Genomic DNA, 19,035 nt, shown 5'->3' on the forward strand with positions numbered 1-19,035 from the left:
AGAAACTGCTTTGCAGTTTTTGCCTTTGCATGTTTTTAACAAAATTCGATTACTTAAAGAATATTATTGGTCACTCATTAATGGAAGTGTTTTCAGTAACATTATTTACAGTACTTGCATCCTTTAGTCACAACATGACCACAGCATCAATATTCTCTCTGTACAAATTACAGGTCCTCTCTGAACAATCTCATTACAAATTTTCTTCAGAAGGTAGTGATACACACCATTAAAAGAAGACGGCAAACAGCACACATGACAGATGCAGGAAAAATACAAACATGATGCTTGTGTGATACAAAATGAATCTACAAGATCTCTTTACAGAACCTTTTAAATTGCACATCTTGCTCTAGTCTGAAGCTTCTGTTTACAAAACTAAACACCAACTGGAGTGCATAAAGAATTGAAGCTTTTAGACCCTCACACCCTTAAAACTGTATCAACAACCAAACGACACACTATATGTACAGATGAAGTACTAAAATAGATAAATATTGTTTCTTTTTAAAAGTAGCATTTCTACATGTGCAATGAGTTTCACAAGATCAAAAAAATACTTTGTGTTGGCACTTTGCCTTAGCGTAAGCTGGGAATGCACCTCACGATTGAAACCCCAGTTAGACAATGAAGACTTTGAGCCTGTTTTTTTTTTTTTTTGTTTTGTTTTGTTTTTTGTTTTTTTTTTTATCCAAAAGATCGTCAGGGTGAATTAGTGGGTCACATTGGACAGTTGGCATAATATCATTGGAGCTAGGGCTGTGTATCAGAAGTTTGTCTAGTCATGTTCAAAACCTTGAGATTATAGGTACTGAAATTGTATTTTTCAGATACTTAAAGGAATATAAAAATGCTTTTCAACAAACCTTTTTTTTTTTCATTTACAAAAGAAGCCAAACATCTAAACACAACTAAAATAATCCTGCACACTTAGGGTCTAAACCTTGTTCCTTCCAGATGAGTTTCAAACCATTGACAGCCACTAACATCTCATTTATAAATCAGAACATGATCTTGTAGGTGAATTTTACTAATGACAGAAATCTGAAACCAATGTCTCACACACTCCAGTGTGTTCCCAGCTTTAGTACAACATATGCAAGTATACTCAACCCTGTGGCTGTATATTCTGGTTTTTTAACCTAGCTCCGAAAACATTGGATGTCTTTGTAGATAAAGTGCAGGAAATCCTCCCCTCTCTCCACCTCTGACAATATTGCAACTGAGTGCATTGCATAAAATCCTACCACACTGGCAGTCAATGCCTCAACAGTCCAGACACCTTCTCCTTATGTGCATCATATTCCTTGAACTTACATCTTCAGCTTTTACTCTGTAGGTTTTCAGACTCTGTCAAGGAAAGAATTCTTAACTATTTACCTTGGATTGCAGTGGCACCAGCATAGGACAAGTCCAAAACACCCAAATTGTCACACACCTTTAACACTGCTTTGGCACCACAATCTATGAATATAACAATCGACCTCAATATACATGTCAATAAAAATTTTGGCGTCAGGCCCATATACACAGTTCATCCCAGGCTGTTCTCAGTTCAATCTCTCATCAAGCAGGGACTTTTCAATTGATACTTTCTTCCCCCAAGTAATCCAGCTCAGTGCTGGGCTTGTCCATGTCCATGTCCATGCCCATATCCATCATTCCTCCCGCCGAGTGCTCGTGGAAGTTTGCTGTAATCTGGTCGAAGGTCTTCCCCCGTGTCTCTGGCACTCGGAAGAATGTGAAGATGATGAAGAAGAGGAGGAGTGCTGCGAAGATCAGGAAGCTGTATGCCCCACAAAGTTTCTGGGTAAGAACGGGAGGAAATCCAGATTAAATTACATGAGAAGGAGTAAACCTTGGACATCATCAGTAGTTTTTGAGGAAATCCATATCATCTGTTTAAAGTAAAAAATACTCACATTAATATATGGGAAGCACATGCCGATGATGAAGTTGGCAGTCCAGTTGGAAAAGCCGGCCACAGCCATCGCAGCCGGCCTCGGACCCTGAGAGAACAACTCGGCTACAAAGAACCAGGGGATGGGACCTGGACCCACCTCGAAGAAGGCGACAAACCCAAAGATTGACAGCATGCTGACGTAGCTCATCGAAGGAACACTGTCCTGTCAGGTGGAAGAAGACGAGGTTCAGAGGTTTGTGGAGATCCGCAACAGTACAGTACAAGACACCTGCATCTTTGGGAGACTGACCAGTAAAACAAGAGCAATCGTCATGATGATGGCACAGATGCACATTCCTCCCAGTCCTAGCATGTGGAGTGTCCGTCGACCCATCCTCTCTACTAGGAAGAGCTGTTAATAAGAAGAAAAAGTGGAACAGAGCCACCAAAGTATTGGACAAATTAACCGTTTGACCTGATGATGGTGCTGGATGAAGAATCAGGGCATCATCAAAGTTGTTACAGCAGATTACAGTTGAGGAGGACATGAACGTTTGTACCAAATTTCATATTAATCTTTCCACTAGCTGTTGAGGTATTCAACTATCCAAATTCATTGACCCATTTAATGACATTGAAACATCTTGACTTGCCAAACCTAGCTTGTCCTGTTTGTAGTCAGGAATGTTTGAGAGGCAGGCACGGGAAAAAACGGTGGCCAGCCTCCTCTGCTATCTTATTTACTCTTTGATAACAATGTTAAACAGTAATAGAGACCCACTTTGGTTCATGGCAGGATTGTAATGTTTATTGTACTAAATTCAAAATAGATCTAATGCTTAAAATTGAATTCTTGTGTATTAAGAAAGAGGGAGCACATCAAAAAGGCAAAGGTGAAGGCACGGTGGTGTAATTACTCACTGAGACCACAGTGAAGGCACAGTTTACCAAACCAGCTCCTATGGTGGCATAGTCTGCACTCTGCACTCCTGCTTTCCTGAAGATATCAGTGGAGTAGTAGAAAATCTGCCAGAGGGTAAACAAGATTAGATCAATTAAGTCAATATTATAGTGCACTGATTCCTGTTTTTTTAAGAGACTTTCCTTTTGGGGACCTTGAATTGTAACTAATAAAGTAATTGTCTAGCTGTGGATCACTCACAATAACTAAATCAGTGTTTAAAGCAACCCCAACTCACTGCGTTGATCCCAGACAGCTGCTGGGAGAGCTGCAGCAAGATGGAGATGATGGTGGGCTGGCGGTAGAGTGGAGAGCGAAAGAGCTCCAGGATGGAAACCTTCCTTTCCATGTCCATCCTCCTCTTCTCCTCTTTCATTTCTGCCAGCATGTCGCCCACCTCCTGCCTGCCCGTTAACCTCCTCAGGCCTGCACAAAGGAGGCATGTAAGGAGTGAGAGTCGAGAAGTGTGAATGGTCGGGGAGAGAGGACATTTTGGCCACCACGTCTTCAAGGAAAATTCAACTTGGAACCCACAGAGTCTCTAATTTGTTATGGAGGGTGGACTTAAAATCCTACATATACAGACAGTTGTTCTTGTACATTTAGCCCCATAAACGTTATATAAGGTGACCCAACAGTGCTTAAGTAGGTCGACAGATAGCTGGGTAATGTACTGTAAGTGATTAGCTAGAGTAGTGAAGTCCAACCATTGTTGTAAATGTAAAGCTCATTCAAAGACAAGATCAAGACCTTAAAGATGTCTCGGGCCTGCTCACCGCTCTTGGCGTGGTGCTCCTGGCAGCGGACGATGTAGAGGAATCGGGGGCTCTCGGGGCAGAAGGGAAGAAGTGCCATCTGAAGTACAGTTGGTACGACGGTTAAACCCATCAGGACAGGCCACAAGTCCTCACTGCCCAGTAACGACTCCAGACTGAGAATCTGCACAGGGAGAAGAACACGATGTGAGAGCTTAAGAATTTAAAAGGTAGATTTACACTTATCCCTGTTGACACAATGGAACATGGGGAGACAGAAAATAGGACGGTTCAGAAAGATCTGTAAACCATCAGCATCACAGTGTGCGGTCGTACCTGTGCAATGAGAATGCCAGTGACTATGGCCAGTTGGTGCAGCGTGCCCAGAGCCCCTCGCAGACTCGTGGGAGCGATTTCACCCACATACATTGGTGTCAAGCCTGACGCCAACCCTGCAGAGAAGAAAAGTCGGACAACAGACGAGTTTATCAGAGTCAGATAAACTCTATATTAAACAGGAGCATGGTCTAACTTTGAAATACTTTCCTGTGATTTTAAATTTGTCAGACAAATACACAAAGATCGGAGAAGCGGACTGCTCACCACAGAAGGCACCAATGATAAAACGTCCGAAGATCATCATTTCAAAGGAGCGACAGAGCTTGGACAAACCCATCATACTTCCACCAATGAAGGCCAGCAGATTGTTTATGAGCATGGCTTTCCTCCTGGAGAAACACAGATACATATATTTGGAATTATGCTTCTTAATCCTGACTCTGAATCCCATCAAATATGATTTAAATCTGACCTCTGTCATTACCATTATCAGTGAGGGTTTTTTTTGATGACATCCATGGGTCAGAGTTGGTGTTACATTTGAAACAAAAGTCTTAATGTGTCATCCAGAAGATTAACATTAACTCAACCACTGTTAATAGTAAATTAACTTCTTTGAGCATTTGACAGATTTTGCTATCAAAAGTTAAAATACGTTCTTAAAAATAACTATTATTGTCTGTTTACAAATGATTGTTGATAACTTAAGTCGGTACATTTACAGACTGGAACCTAAACCTTCCAGGTCACGATGTTTGTCCAAAAAAATGTATATAGAACAATTAAAACAGACATTTTTCCATCAGGATGATGAACATTATGCATAGGGCAGCTTGGTTGATAGTCTGTAATTAGATATAAAGATACAGTGTAGTGGTGGGTGAAGAAGTAGACATTGAATACAATGTATGAACACCACGAGAAAAAGATTTTACTGGTTTCATAGATTCCACTGGACATTCCTCTTTTGTCCATGTAATCGCTGTGTCCTTCTGCCTCCACATGGAAAGCTAGTGATACTTTACTTTAGCCTCCAGGGGGCAGTGTCACACAAAAACACTGAAGGCTTCAGTTAGTCACCTGATGCCTGACTGAATCTACAAGTAGTTTCTGTAAAAAAAAAAAGAAAAGCCAGATGATGTCAGAGGTGCAGGCGGCTTTGACAAGTGGATGCAGAGAGAAGTCAGTCAGGGCTCCCATCGAGGTTAATCTGAATATGACAGTGAAACAGGACTCGCTGTTTTGTCATCAATCCATTTTTTGAAGATATTTTTAGATCTTTATCTTCTCAAGTCATGACAAAGAGTTGTCCAGAACAATGGCTAGAGCAGCAGTGACAGAGGGACCTAAGGCTAAACAATCAACATCGAGATAGTAAAGACCCCCCCCCCGACCCCCCATGTTTTAAGACATAAAATCCAGAACGTGTTAATATACACTGATCACTTCAAAGGTTTAACTGCTGGACACAAGATGTCTCCTCTTGCCTTTTCCATTCTCAGCGTATGTGCACTGGAGGTGTCAAGTTTCCACATCACTCTTATGTAAGTTACAAACTGGACCACGATTGGTTTCTAGTTGTGATGTGACATCATTCTACACCGTCAAGCTCAAACATTCAAGTGAAGAAACAACCGAGAAAACAGGTTTTTACTATAAATGGTAAACGCTCAGCGCTCCTCCTGTTCTCGTCTCATTCACCAAACAATAAGACCTGGTGTTAAAGGAGACGTCCGTGTTCACACGAGATACAGTTACATCTAAAGCACTTTGACCTCGGAGGTCAGAGCAGTTGCCATCGTCGTGCCACCGGGTGACCCCTGCTGCTGCACACACACACACACACACACACACACACACACACACACACCCCTCCTGACCCAGGACTGTCAGCTCTGTTAAGATCCCCTTTCAGTCAGTGGAAGATGTAGGCTCCAGTCCAGTTTGCATCCCAGCTCCAGTTACAGCGGGAAACTGGGTCGAAGTGGAACATCGTGAATGACCAGGATGGGATCCATTTTGGATCCACGCAGAGGTGTATGATACTCATAGAGTTACCCCCTGAAATGTTTTACTTTATTTTATTGTCCAACACAAACTGTACTCAGGATGAATTCGGCATTCAGGAAATATGGTCCAGTGTCAGTGGCAATTTTTCGTTTTTGTTTTTTATTTTTAGCTTTCATGCATTTCATTGTGTAAGTATAACGTACATTTTTGATGAATCCCAACGTAATTTGACATGGTTGACTGTCAGGACTATATGAAATATTTTCAAAGGTTTTCATGAGCTCGGGTTCATGTAGCAAGACACAAGAAAAACTTTCACTTCTACAAGAAAGACCGAAATTAGAGCGATGTGACATCCTGTTTCCCTACCTGCCCAACCACTCAGAGACGAAACCCACGCAGAAGGAGGAGAGCATGCCCCCAATGGGGAAGATGGCCACAGACAGGGACCAGAGGGAGGTGAGGGTCCCTGTGGGGATGGGCTCTCCATACCGGTGCACCCATGTAGCGTTATAGTCCTCCTCAATGATCTGTACAGGGACGCAAAGGTGGAAAATGAATTAATGAATTAATACTGAGAATTTTCCAACAGCAGGTCGTCCCGGTAAGGGATCTGTTGCAGGAACAAAACAATTTCCATAAAAAAACAGGTAAGCTGGGGTTTGGAGTTTGAAGCATGTCGTCTGTTTGAATATCTAAGGTGCCCTGCAGGGTTTGTTACAGTCCTTTATCCCCTCTGCTGTCTCCTTCTCACAGCTTTTCTTTCCTAAATATATATTACATTACATTACTGTGTGTATCCAATTACATGATTTATGTTATAGATAAAGTTTTTTATTCATGTATTTAAAAAAATTCCACATAAAAGCTCATAGCCTTCAAATGTTTCAAGCTTTGAGTTGATCCGGGCGTCGAGCTGCTGCGTACACAAAAGAAGTTGTATTGAATTGAATTGAACTGAACTGAAGTAAAAATCATTTAGTAAATATATTTTGTTTAAGCACACTAAATATATAATAAAAGATAACTTCAAGGAGCAAAGAGGAAATTAATTAACCTTTTTTTTTTAAGAGAGGAAGATTTACTTACACACTCTTATGCACACACATAGAAACTGACCGGGCTTTTAATGTTGGCATCTGAGCAGGAGCTACATTCATAAAAATGTAAGTGCTTTATTAACACAGCAAAGTGGATACTAACAAAGAAAAATCCATATGGAAGATGCACAATGCATAATGCAAAATCTATCAGTAACAGGCATTAAATCAAGAATTTCCTGTACAATTTATTCTGTATATTAAGATAATCTAATAAAAGCTTGTCGAAATGCAACACACACATTAAAACATGTTAGATCCATCTATTTTGGTTTTGGTGTCTCTGCGGATACGTCAGATGAGTGGAGTTTGCAGTCGAGGGTCAAGGGAAGACATCAGCAGATGCCTGAATACCAGCGGCCAAGTCACCTGGACTTGGCTCAAGTACATTTATCTCATTTGAACGTGACTTCATACTTCAAATACACAGACAGTGACACCGTGTGTGTGCATACAGCAACAGACGGCAGGGAACGAATCACTTAAGACCCCTCTCTTCATGAGCCGGACAGACGGACATCTCCTCTCTTTGCTTTACTCGGATGCACCACCCGGCTTTTACAGTCCTCCACTCCTAAAGATTAAACGTTCATCTTACTCCTCCTGCATTTATCTCAGTCACAGTTTGCCTCGAGGCAGCGTGGTGGGGATGTTGTTAGCATCAAACACACGCTGTTGTAAAATGAGGGAATATTGAGAAACAGAAATTATCTTGGGATGTTATTTGTTATTTTTGAACGTCAGTGCTCGGTTTGAACCTTCTGAGGTGAATTGATGACGCCGATGTTGTATCCAAACTCCAGAGATCCCAGCACAGCAGTGAAGACTGAGAGAGCAAGGGTTCCTGTCACTGTCTGGAATAAAACACACACGCAAACAAACACATTTAAAGACGTAAACAAAACATTTCAACCTATTTATTTTCAGAATGGTGAGTAATACTGAGAGGATAAGTTAATAATGTCAAATAATAAGAGAGCTTAAGTGGACAACTGGGATTGGTTTCAATGCACACACACACTCATAGCCCTGCTCCACTAACATCAACTAAATATAACTGTGATGCTGATGAGAGACAATCTATTCAGCGCTGTCCATGACTTCACAGGCTACTTTACTGTTGATGCCTGAACTTTAGCTTCCCCCCAGTTTCCCATCACGCCCCGGGCACCTGTCTCCACGGTGACAGACGAGACGACCTTGGAGAGAGGAAGTCTTCCCCTCCTGCGAAGTGTGTTAAAATCTCAAAGAGCCATTTCATAAGCAGCAGATGAGACTTTTTATCTACGACAGAAAAGCCTGGTGATTTTTTTATGGTGATTTTATCAACTTTTGGAGGACTTCAGTTCAAAAAATACATTCCCATCACGGTAACAGCAATGCTTTCTGAAAGGCTGACGTTTTGATGGACTCACCTCACAACAACAAAACAACATTTTTAAAGTTTGGTCCTGGGTTTGAGTGGCCAAAATTCACCTTCCCATTCTACTGTGTGGTTTTCTATTCTATTCTGTGGATCATTCTTGCAAAGCTGGTGTGAGCTAGTGTGTGTCAGTAACACTCTTCTTTGACCTTGCTGTGTTGAGTCTGTAGATAAATGCTGTTTAGTATTCATGAACCAAAACAAAAGGGTGTGTGTTTGCCTGTGTGCACGTGTCCTTGCAGAAAGGTAAAAAAAAAAAAAAAAACCCCAAAAAAAACAAACATTAGAAGCAGCCAGTTATGCTCTATTAACACTTCATACCAACTGTGTTTCATTAAAACTTCCTCACAGCTAAATGTGCAGTTACTCATTTATTTTTCACGTATCAGGTATGAATCTGTGTTTGCATTTAAGAGCCTGGTTAATAAATATAACGACTCTAATAGAAGGACAACGCCAAAACACAAGTAGCATTTTATCATTAACTTATCCTCTTGTACAGTTGAGTACCCTTTTTTCCTCTATTTGAGTTTCCATGCTTAAGGGATTCATTTTCCATTAAAACCTCTGAGCTAATAGAAGTTCCCACTGGAACATCAACCTTTCACAGACACAGACTGTGTGACTCTCACTCAGTCTGTGACCATTTTATCAGCAGTGGAGCAGCTTGAGAAACTGTTGTCTTGATGGCGTCACAGACAACCGTCCAAAAAGAGATTAAGCCATCATGAATCAAAAGAACATCACACTTAATAAAAACTGACCCCTGTATCCGTCTAACCAAGAATTGATTCTTCAAAGAGAGCTGGATGGGAGCATACAACACGGGCATTGTTTATGAGGGTGGTGAAGGAACCAGTCAAACTGGGTGGCCTTAAAAACCCACAATACTGAGCTCTGACCTGTAAACTGAGATATTTTCCTGGTCAAGGTCATACTCAGAAATAAATAAGGGCAAGAGCCCGGTCATGATGTTAGTTCTTCCTGTTGAGACTGACTCATACTGTATTAGTTGTTGCAAGGAGATGGTATTTATAGATTCATAATGTTCTTAATTTTTCATTATCTTAGACTTTAGGTAAATTACAATAGAGGCCATTGCTTTACATGTTTCCAACGCAGAGGCCACACCAGCTATTTTAAAGCTGGGAGAAATAAGAAAGACTCGTGTCAGTTAATGTGATATTATATCATTTTTATTTTGAGATTACTTTTTGCCAGAACAGTCAGTTAGATCTTGCTTATTTATTGGATTGTACGAGACACACTGCAATTTGGCACAACGAAGCCTACCAGTTCACGCACAGTTTTTGCGCAAATACGGAGATAAACCCGTGCGTAAAACCTCTCCAAATGAAAATACGCAAAATTTCGTACAGCACACAACTAGTCACGTAACTTTTGTGAGTCAAAAAGAAACGTAACCGCATTTATGAACTCTGGGAAGCTCACTAGAAAAACTTACCTCCCCTCCGAGTTGATGAAACCCGGCCGGCATGACTTCAGCAGCTCCAGACACCAAGTGGCGGTCGGAGACAGACGCGTCTGGTGCCAAATGGAGACAAGTGAAACTCCGCCAGCAGGACAACAACCCCCGACTTTAACCTAGAGCCCTTTATCGCCAGAAGCGCGTGGAAAAGTAAAATCCAAAAGGGAAGCCCAGACTTGTGCGTCCTGTCCTGCGGGATGTCCTCCCTTCTTGTGTTGTGTCCGTCCAGCTGGGAATAGAGTGACACCCGCACACCCACGTGCACACCTCTCTCCGTATTCAGAGGGAAGGGTGGGGACAAGAGGTGAGGAGGAAGGGCGGGGTGGGCGGTGGGGGGTGTATGGGTAAGGTTGCTACTCAAGAGAGGCCCCGTGGGCTCGTGAGCGACAGAGGACGCTCTCCTGACCTTAACTACCATTGGCTGAAGATGCAGAGCATGTGTACAGGAAGAAGACCAAGAGAAGACTGGTGGGATCTAACAGACATGGTGTTCTGGCTGTTCTTATGGTGCTCAAGAGATGAAGGATAGAAGTGAGATGAGGGATGTGATTACATTTTAAGATTCCTGGTTAAATCAACAATTATTCATCAAGGACTGGAGCTCATGGGCTTTGCTGAAGGCCAAATTTGGTCTCAGGGCCCAGTTTTATAAACCATGTTACATAAGGTGGACTGGTCTTTTAAAGAATTATAAACTGTAGTCTGGATACACAACAGAGGCAGACTGACAGACCAGAACTCAAAAAGAACCTCATGTACAAAGACGAGATGCATCCAACTTTTTCTCCCTCATAGGTTGCAGGATTTACAATTACAGTTTACTAATCAGATTTTTGGACCCACAAATCTCTGAAGCATCACCCATTAAAGTAAAATATGTGCTGGACCTTAGACGAACCCAAGTCAGAGTCCAACCAGCCGTGACTCGACATTTCTCAGGGGCGGCAAAGAGGGGCTCGTCTTTGACGTCCTGGTTGCCATTGTCTGTCTTCCCAACAACCATAAATCCCTTTCTATTTCAGATCACATGCCAAAGAGGTCACACACCAAAGCTCACCCTGTTCCACAAACCCCCCCTCCCCCCTCTGTTGCACACAACAAAGCTAAATCCACTTCCAGCAGGCAACAGGTGGACCCTAAATTTGAGCTGTGCCACCTGAGTTGGCGGTGTAGGCGTGGTTAGGGAAAGTTTGGGGCCGTCCGAGGCGGAGATTAGGGGGTGTGTTGTGGGAGGGTTGCACTGGGCGGGAAAAGTACATATCTGCCAAAGAGCTCAGTGGAAAAATATCTGCTCTAGATCTCTCAATAAAAAGATCTCAGCCCGGCCCTTGCAGACACACCCCCCACCTCACACCACTCGCTCCTCAGCCCCTTTGCCTTTTCCTTTTGCTGCCCTCATTCGCACATTGAGAAAGAGTGGGAGAACCTGACACCCCTCATCCAAAGCCAGGGGCCTCAAGCGCAGTCATGTGTATGTGTGTGACTCTGACTAAATGCAGAGAAACATTACTCCATCAGAACAGTGGTGTAGAGCCCCAACCAGCATAGTTTAAGGGTTCATGTACGCAACTAGGAACAGACAGAGATAATATTACATTTACAAAAGGTATCACATCGATTCACACAGATGGAGCCAAGAGCAATGATTGAACCACAAGACAGAGACGGTATAAATACGCTCACACTCACAACCATGCAGAACATTTTTAACCAGAAACCAATGTTGAGCCGTTTCACAGAGCAAAAAGTCACCTGTGTTGTCACCAAAGTGGAAACTAGTGCATGTTTTACTGTTATCTGAAACAAAAAGTCACACCACCACACACACATATACACACACACTCACACACACACACACACACACACACACATACACATACACACAAACACACACACACCATGTGACTGCCCTTTATTACTCACCCAAGTGATGTAGCAAAAGAGCCTGTGTAAATACTGTTCCTCCTTGTCATGACCTGCCTATGTATGTGTGTGTGTGTGTTTGCACATGTGTGCGCGCGCATGTGGTCGGTGAGGTCAGCTGGTTCAAAATCATGTTACAGTAAATGGAGTTGCGTGATGGACAGCAGGTGTTGCACTGTAAGGTCAACGTCGGCGCGTGCGAGGCGACATTTGTACCAAAATGCCACATGACTTCAGTTGTTTGCTGAGAGAAAAATGAGGAATTCTTATGTTCACAAACCTTTGAAACAAACATCAGTGATGAGGGTTTTAGATGCTATGTACATATACTTTATTAAGTTATACATTTTTTTTTATGTGGTGGGAAAAGTTTCTCATTTCCAGACGTATCAAAAGATAAGGCAACATTATGTGACCTGACACAGTAGAGAGGTGAAATAAACTGTGTAGGAGAAGCACATTTAGTCCATAGGGGAAACATTTTATTATTACTGACAAATAATAAATGAAAGTGTCTTTCTTACATTAATTAAAACTGTAATATATACAGTATATACAAGACTTTAAAAAATGTTAAACAATTGTCTGTGCTGGCCTGACAATATATAAATGATGCTTCAAATAATACAGGCCCACTGAGACCAAGTTCACATTTCACATGGACTGGCACTAGATCCAGCATGTAGCTCAGGCTATATGTTTCAGCCTTCTCATGGCTCCTTGGGAAAATCGTGTGCGGAGCATACGACTCAGTCTGGCTCCACACAGCAAAACACCTTATGACTGAATTACGATGAACAGAGGAAACCATGCAGAAAGACTACCACGCTCAAACAAAAAAGAAGGGCAACTAAATGGATCTGTGGACTGGCTTTGAAATATAATGATCAGCCATCAAAATCACAGATAGACAGGAAGAAAGTTCACTCTTATGTATGAAGATCTTTGCCATATGCCTGCAGTCAAGTGTATCCAAAAGACACAAAAAACACACGCACACATGCAGCCTCTTGCACACTACGAGAAAATATTAAATTTCTCACAGCATCAGATTCACTAAACCATTTGCACCAATGTTCTAACTATGCAAGTGCTCTTCTCTCTGTCCAGCCTGCTCCTCTTCTGTCAGATCTCACTATTGTATCTATATGTAGTGCCACTCAGGATCAGGTTCACAGTGGACTCGTTGGCACCACACATGCACATTCACTCAAAGGTCAAACGGCCACGAAGCCCCAAAGTGGCACCGATAACCGCCATGCACCCCGAGAGATGGACGAGAACCAACATTCAGCACGTAGTCTTTGGATGTGACTCCAGGTGCCAGTTCAGGACAAGAAACCAGCAGCGTGGTACAAGTGGCATGACCGGAGCCGCGTCAGTGAAGTCCTCCTCTGCGTTTCTCCCCAGCTTTCAACCCAGTGGCATAAAAGTGTATCTTACCAGCACAGGGGCGTTTGAAGGGTGAGAGGTGACGTCATCCAGCCTGTTGGAGCAGATTATGAAATCAGGTCACAGTGTTGAAAATGTTAAATCAGATGATTTCAACTGAAACTGTGTTTTTTTTTAACACAATCCGAGCGCAATGTAAAGGAAGGGAGGGAGATGTCCAGACCTTTTCAGGGGGAAACCATCTCTCACATTCTTCAAGTGAGACACTGACCCTGCCCGCTCCAGGGATAAGGATTCAGAGTTGACCTTTGACTTCACTGGAAGGAGACAGAAGCAAAGACATAATGCCGGTTCATCAGCCAAAGATGGACATGTCCCATATCACGATTGTCGGAGGAAAAACTGTTAGAGGAACAAACTAAAATCACCAAATTCAAGTTACATTTGAGTTTCACAAGTTGTATAACATGTTTTTGGAATTTAGTCACGATTAGACCAACGATTATACATGTTTGTGACTCTACAGAGGACCCCATTTCAATTAAAAAGAAAAAACACCTAAGAAAATCTTTAAAATGTTTTTTTAAACAATAAAACATACATCAACAAAATCTCCAGTTTTCCACAACTTCTCATCCATCTTCAACCACTTCTTTTCATTCACACTCTCAACTTTCATTCATTTTTGGTTACATTCACTGCTTACAATACAGTTTGGATTCTTCATCCCTTTCCAGTTTTTCCCATCTCTTAATACTACTTCAGATACTTCATACAAATTCAGGCCAGCGACACAGTTTAGCTTCAGCATGCAGAAGCCAGTGATCCCACAGCAATTTGTTCAGAAAAATTACATTTTCTATTTTTTTTTAAAATTTATTTTACATTTCCTTTTTGTCATTATGTCGTCATGTTGCCTTCGAGTGCTCATCGAAAAAAAAAACACCCCATGAAGAAAGGTATAAAATAACCCTTTAAATATTAGAGAAACTGGAACAAAACAAAATTGGAAATAAGCTTGAATAAATTTAAAGTTTAGCTAACGTAAATCAGCATCCAACTGCTACCAAGACAACATACACCTAAGACATGAGAAAAGTCCATCCCCACCATAAAAGGTGGTTTAGAGACAAAACCAAAAACTCATATCCAAGTTCTAAACCCCTTCATACAACATTAACACAGAATGGCAAATAATAAAATATATTTTCATATCTTATTTGTGTAATTATTTGTTTCAAATGTAACATAAACATGACCTAAAATCATTGTGGAACTCACTATCAGACATTAGTCACTATAGTCAGTATTATAGTAGTATCATTTTTATTAAATATTATGGTATTTCATCAATATATATTTATTTTTTATTTAGAAATGATCAGTTATGATAGATAGCGCATCTACTCATGACTTATGGTAAGTTTACCAGCATTGTGACGGAAATATTTTAATATTATTGCCGAGAAGGATGTATATCATTGTAAATATGCTTCGTATGTAGCTCATAAGAAGCCAAATTTTGTTCTGCGCGATGGGAAATCTTTTATTACGTTATTTGGATGATGACCTATGTAATTATCTGTTTGTTTTGTACAGTGGTTCTTAAGTTGTGTTATTTCCGAAAGTCATGAAAGCAGCAGTAGTTATTTCGCAGTGTTGCATTTGGGAGCGTCATAGGAGCAGCTCGTCTGTGATTGGACGCTAGGCGTTGTTAAAAAAAACTGCTCTTCCTCGCGCCCGCCCCCCCGTCCTGTTCGTGGGAATCCCCGACAACAACGTGCTCCGTTGTAAGCCATAATATTTTGGCTTTTTTGACCGTTTCTGTTTTGCGTCTTCTGCTCTCCAGTGACTCATCTGCATCGGACAGCGGCAGTGGGACATACAAGGTAGCTGTGTGTGTTTGTACACTCCTCGCGTCAAAGCAAACAGCAGCGAGCCAGTAAATGCTTTGTCCGGTAAAGAAAGTTTGGCTGCAGTTAGCTAACATTAGACGGACGGATTCCGAAACGTAGTGCTAACGTAATTAGCTAGGGAAGCTAGCGCAAAGTCCTAGCTAATACAGAAAAGACTGCGCTACACACTCGTTGCACAGCTGTTAGTTATTTGTTTATTAGCACATTTTGACCACAATGAAGTTATATTTATTAAGTTATGGTGGTGTTAATTGCCGACTCGGTGGCCCAGTTTGAGTGGGCCTCTTGCTCGACAAAATGGACGGGGCTAACGTTAGCAGTTTGAATGGTTTTTCGTGTTGTTTGTTTTTAGGGCTGCTGAACTCGGTTCATTGGGTTCCCTTCAAATTTCATATTTATGAGATATGGCTGTCTGTGGGAATATTTGTGTGATTCATTAAGTTGTAGTTAAACATCTGAACGTTAGTTTCAGCCCACAGAGCAGAAGGCCTGCTTTATTTTCATGAGAGGGAACTGGCATTTCCTGTGGCAGTAACCATTAATTCCTCTGTTAGACTGAAGTATTAAAATATTGACGTTACACCACTGAATCATCGTTTTTTTTTCCCATTTTGGGAGTAAAAATAATGTTGTCCTTAATGTTTGTTGTTTGTATATTACAGTGTTCAAAAGACAGAATATTATTTTGGTATTTGAATCATTTAAAATAATGTATAAAGCAAAAAAGCCAAACATCTTCATGTCCATCTTCTCAAATATGGGGAAACAAATTGAAGTAATTACTTTGTTGGCCTCTTGGAAATGCTTATTCACAATTTCCTGTCATTTTACAGACTAATCGATTAATCTAAAAGGTGGACAGTAGGTGATAATAAAAAGTAATTCTCTCAAAAATATTTAATTAACTTGGTGCATCTTGTCACATGGGGAGTTTAATACAGATCGAGTTGTTACATACCTCACCAGTCTAGCACAAGTTCTTACTTCCTGTTTATCCCCACATGTCTCCTGCACAGCTCTTCCCTCATTTTTTGCGGCTGGGAAAGGAGGGATATAACGACAGCATAATGGAAGAGCAGAGCCTCGACAGTCTCCACCTGAGCCAGAACCTGCCTCTGAGCCAGGATTCATTTCGTGAGCTGTGGGAGAGTGTGTAAGTAATGTTTTGATAGTGGATAATATTTTTAAATTGTCAGTTTACTCAAGAAAAGCTAACAGGATTGCTTGTTTGTTATTGCAGCGTTACTCCCTCCATTTCCACCATCCCAGCGGCAACAAGCGTGTCTGAGTGGAGGCCCGATGGACAAATGTACATGCTGGTGAGCATGCCTACCCGTGCACTTGTTCTGTAAAATTAAACTGAACTGCTGCAGAGGAAAGCTTTCTATTGTCAATATTCAGATGATGGTAACACTAATCTGAACTTAATTTATTTATGGAGGCATAACTGACACTCTAATTTTTGTCCTTTTGCAGCAGTTACCTGAAGTGCTGACTGAAGGGTTTGATGAGAATCTGTTTGAGCTACCCCCAGAGACATTAACTAAAGATGGTGTTAATCCCCCGGCCTCCACCGTCCCAGTTACAACTGACTATCCTGGGGAATATGGATTTCAGCTTCGCTTTCAGAAGTCTGGCACAGCCAAATCCGTCACTTCCACTGTAAGTAACTCCAGGGCTGAGTGTTCAAAATTTAGAAATTCTACTTACTTGTTGATTTTATTTTTTTATTTTTTTTTAAACTGACTGGTAAATCTTCTGCGCATTACTTGAAACGGTACATGTACCAGAGTACTTATATCTGTTCTGATCAATGTCCGACAAATGACCAACAACATCAGCAGCAGAAATCTGTGCTTGCTGCGTGTAGTGCATAATTTTATCAGAATTACACTCGATCTAAATACTATATCAAAAATGGTACGCTAAACAGCACTCGCAGCAGATTATCCTGCAACCAAACACAAGTCTGCTGTTTGAGTCCCTCGCCTGAGACAAAAGAGATTCCAACAGCTGCTCAGCAGTGAGGCGCCATTCACTGTTAAACTGAGTTTCCTCCGTCCATAGTTTAATTTTTATATGAAAGAAACTCTGCTCCTTTTGAGTATTGTTTTAATTAAGCAAATTAAAATTAATTTATCTAACTTTCAAATTCTGACTTTTGAAAAGTTTAATTAACTCGCTGGCTGGTGTCTGACTTTGTCATCACCCATAAAGTTATTTAAAAGGTATAAAACATTGGAACCTGTTTTTGATTAACAGTAAAATAAAATATCTTACCTTGGCGACGCGTTAAAAATCCGTTCTTTCGTATCCCTCATGGTGGCATTTGTATGGAATCTTATTCATTGTGACGATTCGCTAAATTTTAAGGTCTGTAGTCAGTCACAGTACTTGAAGAGCCAATGGCATCAATTTCTCTGCGATGACTCAAGCAGCAGCGCGCCCTGATTGGGTAGTTTAGTTTAGGGTTAGGGTGGTCTGCACTGAAACTCCCGCCCCTGCGACTTGTGCTGTGCTCTGTGAAAGAAGTGCAGTCTGATGGTAAAGTACTGCCCTGACATGACGGGACATGTTCCTGCACTGTCTTGCTCCAGCATTGAAATGGTTAAAAATAGACGAAAGCAGGTAAAAAATTTGTTTTTCTATGTGATTAATTTGGGATGACTGATCAGGAAAGCTTAATATGTAGTTTGTGTTTGGTTTTCTGAGAGTAGAAAGTGTAGTTTACGTGAATTTGATCAAACTTCAAGGATAGTGTCTTAGTCTCTGCCCGTTTTTACTGAAGCAGATTTCAGACGACTGCTCGGTTTTATTTAATCCTTTCATGTTCTCACAGCTCTGCTTCCCCACAAATGTACAGACAATAAGGTGTCTGGCTTTCTCCCTGTGTTCCTCTCAGTTTTCGGAGCTTCTCAACAAGCTCTACTGCCAGCTGGCAAAAACCACCCCTGTGGAAGTGCTGGTGAGCAAGGAGCTTCCTCAGGGTGCTGTCCTCAGGGCCACAGCAGTTTATAAGAAGACGGAGCATGTGGCTGATGTGGTTCGCAGATGTCCACATCACCAGAATGAAGATAGTAAGTAGAAATGTTTCAGTGAAAAATTTGCTTGTATATGCAGTGGAAGAATCTGATTGTGAGTATAATAAAGCCGAGGTGATTTTAATTAAAACATTTATTTTTTCCTGTTCAGCTGCAGAGCATCGCAGCCATCTGATCAGAGTGGAAGGCAGCCAGAGAGCTCAGTATTTTGAAGATCCACACACAAAGAGGCAGAGTGTGACGGTCCCTTATGAGCCCCCCCAGGTACTGCTGCCCCACTTGATCTGTCCGAAGGGGAACATGTCTACACTTTCTACAACTTTTTTCTTTTTACCCATTCGCATTTCCTATGATGTGACCTTTTAAGCATCATGTATGTGAGTATATGAACTTTGAAATGGCTCCGGTGCTTACAAAAACATAAGTACATTTTCTGCATGAAAATGTCTTTCAACATAATACAACCTTTAAATTTTTTTTTTAATGAGAGGCCCGGGACGGTTTCTTTAAGTTAAGTTATCATTTCACCCTAATTGTATAGACCTCAGCCAGCAGTGAATAAAAATTGTTATGATTTTCCTGTTTCAGTTGGGTTCAGAGATGACAACCATCCTGCTGAGCTTCATGTGCAACAGCTCCTGCATGGGCGGCATGAACCGCAGGCCTATCCTCACCATCCTGACCCTCGAGTCTCCAGAGTAAGTGTTACTTCTCTTTCTCCACATGTGTTGAGGGTGGAGGGAGTGCTGACGAATCTTTTCGGTGGGGGGAGGGGGGGGGGGG

The 19,035-nt window shown here is 41.5% G+C and overlaps 2 protein-coding genes across 3 annotated transcripts in view; one reads left to right on the forward strand and one right to left on the reverse strand.

The window, feature by feature from the left end:
* Positions 1–63: 63 nt before the first annotated feature.
* LOC111650692 (solute carrier family 2, facilitated glucose transporter member 4) lies at positions 64–10,228 on the reverse strand. The gene is made up of 11 exons (XM_023400614.2): positions 9,957–10,228; positions 7,827–7,922; positions 6,338–6,498; positions 4,223–4,347; positions 3,956–4,071; positions 3,641–3,803; positions 3,103–3,290; positions 2,825–2,929; positions 2,214–2,315; positions 1,923–2,126; positions 64–1,806 (listed from the first exon to the last, which is right to left on the reverse strand). Exons 1-11 carry the CDS (start codon positions 9,987–9,989, stop codon positions 1,582–1,584), a joined length of 1,518 nt encoding a protein of 505 aa, XP_023256382.1. The 5' UTR covers positions 9,990–10,228; the 3' UTR covers positions 64–1,581.
* Positions 10,229–15,044: 4,816 nt separating this feature from the next.
* The window catches only part of tp53 (tumor protein p53), a 7,079-nt gene continuing 3,088 nt past the window's right edge, over positions 15,045–19,035 (forward strand). The window contains exons 1-7 of one of the 2 annotated variants that reach the window (XM_023400622.2): positions 15,045–15,184; positions 16,228–16,364; positions 16,452–16,530; positions 16,688–16,873; positions 18,114–18,288; positions 18,404–18,516; positions 18,841–18,950. In XM_023400622.2, coding sequence (XP_023256390.1) covers positions 16,279–16,364; positions 16,452–16,530; positions 16,688–16,873; positions 18,114–18,288; positions 18,404–18,516; positions 18,841–18,950 — 749 coding nt within the window. In that variant the 5' untranslated portion in view covers positions 15,045–15,184; positions 16,228–16,278. The remainder of the gene's footprint in view (positions 15,185–16,227; positions 16,365–16,451; positions 16,531–16,687; positions 16,874–18,113; positions 18,289–18,403; positions 18,517–18,840; positions 18,951–19,035) is intronic. The other variant, XM_087172422.1, reaches the window with a different exon arrangement.

Source organism: Seriola lalandi, unplaced genomic scaffold (assembly GCF_002814215.2).
Source record: "Seriola lalandi dorsalis isolate HSWRI2012SDOR001 ecotype SW California unplaced genomic scaffold, Sedor1 jcf7180002052702, whole genome shotgun sequence".
In the NCBI taxonomy this organism is placed as follows: Eukaryota; Metazoa; Chordata; class Actinopteri; order Carangiformes; family Carangidae; genus Seriola; species Seriola lalandi.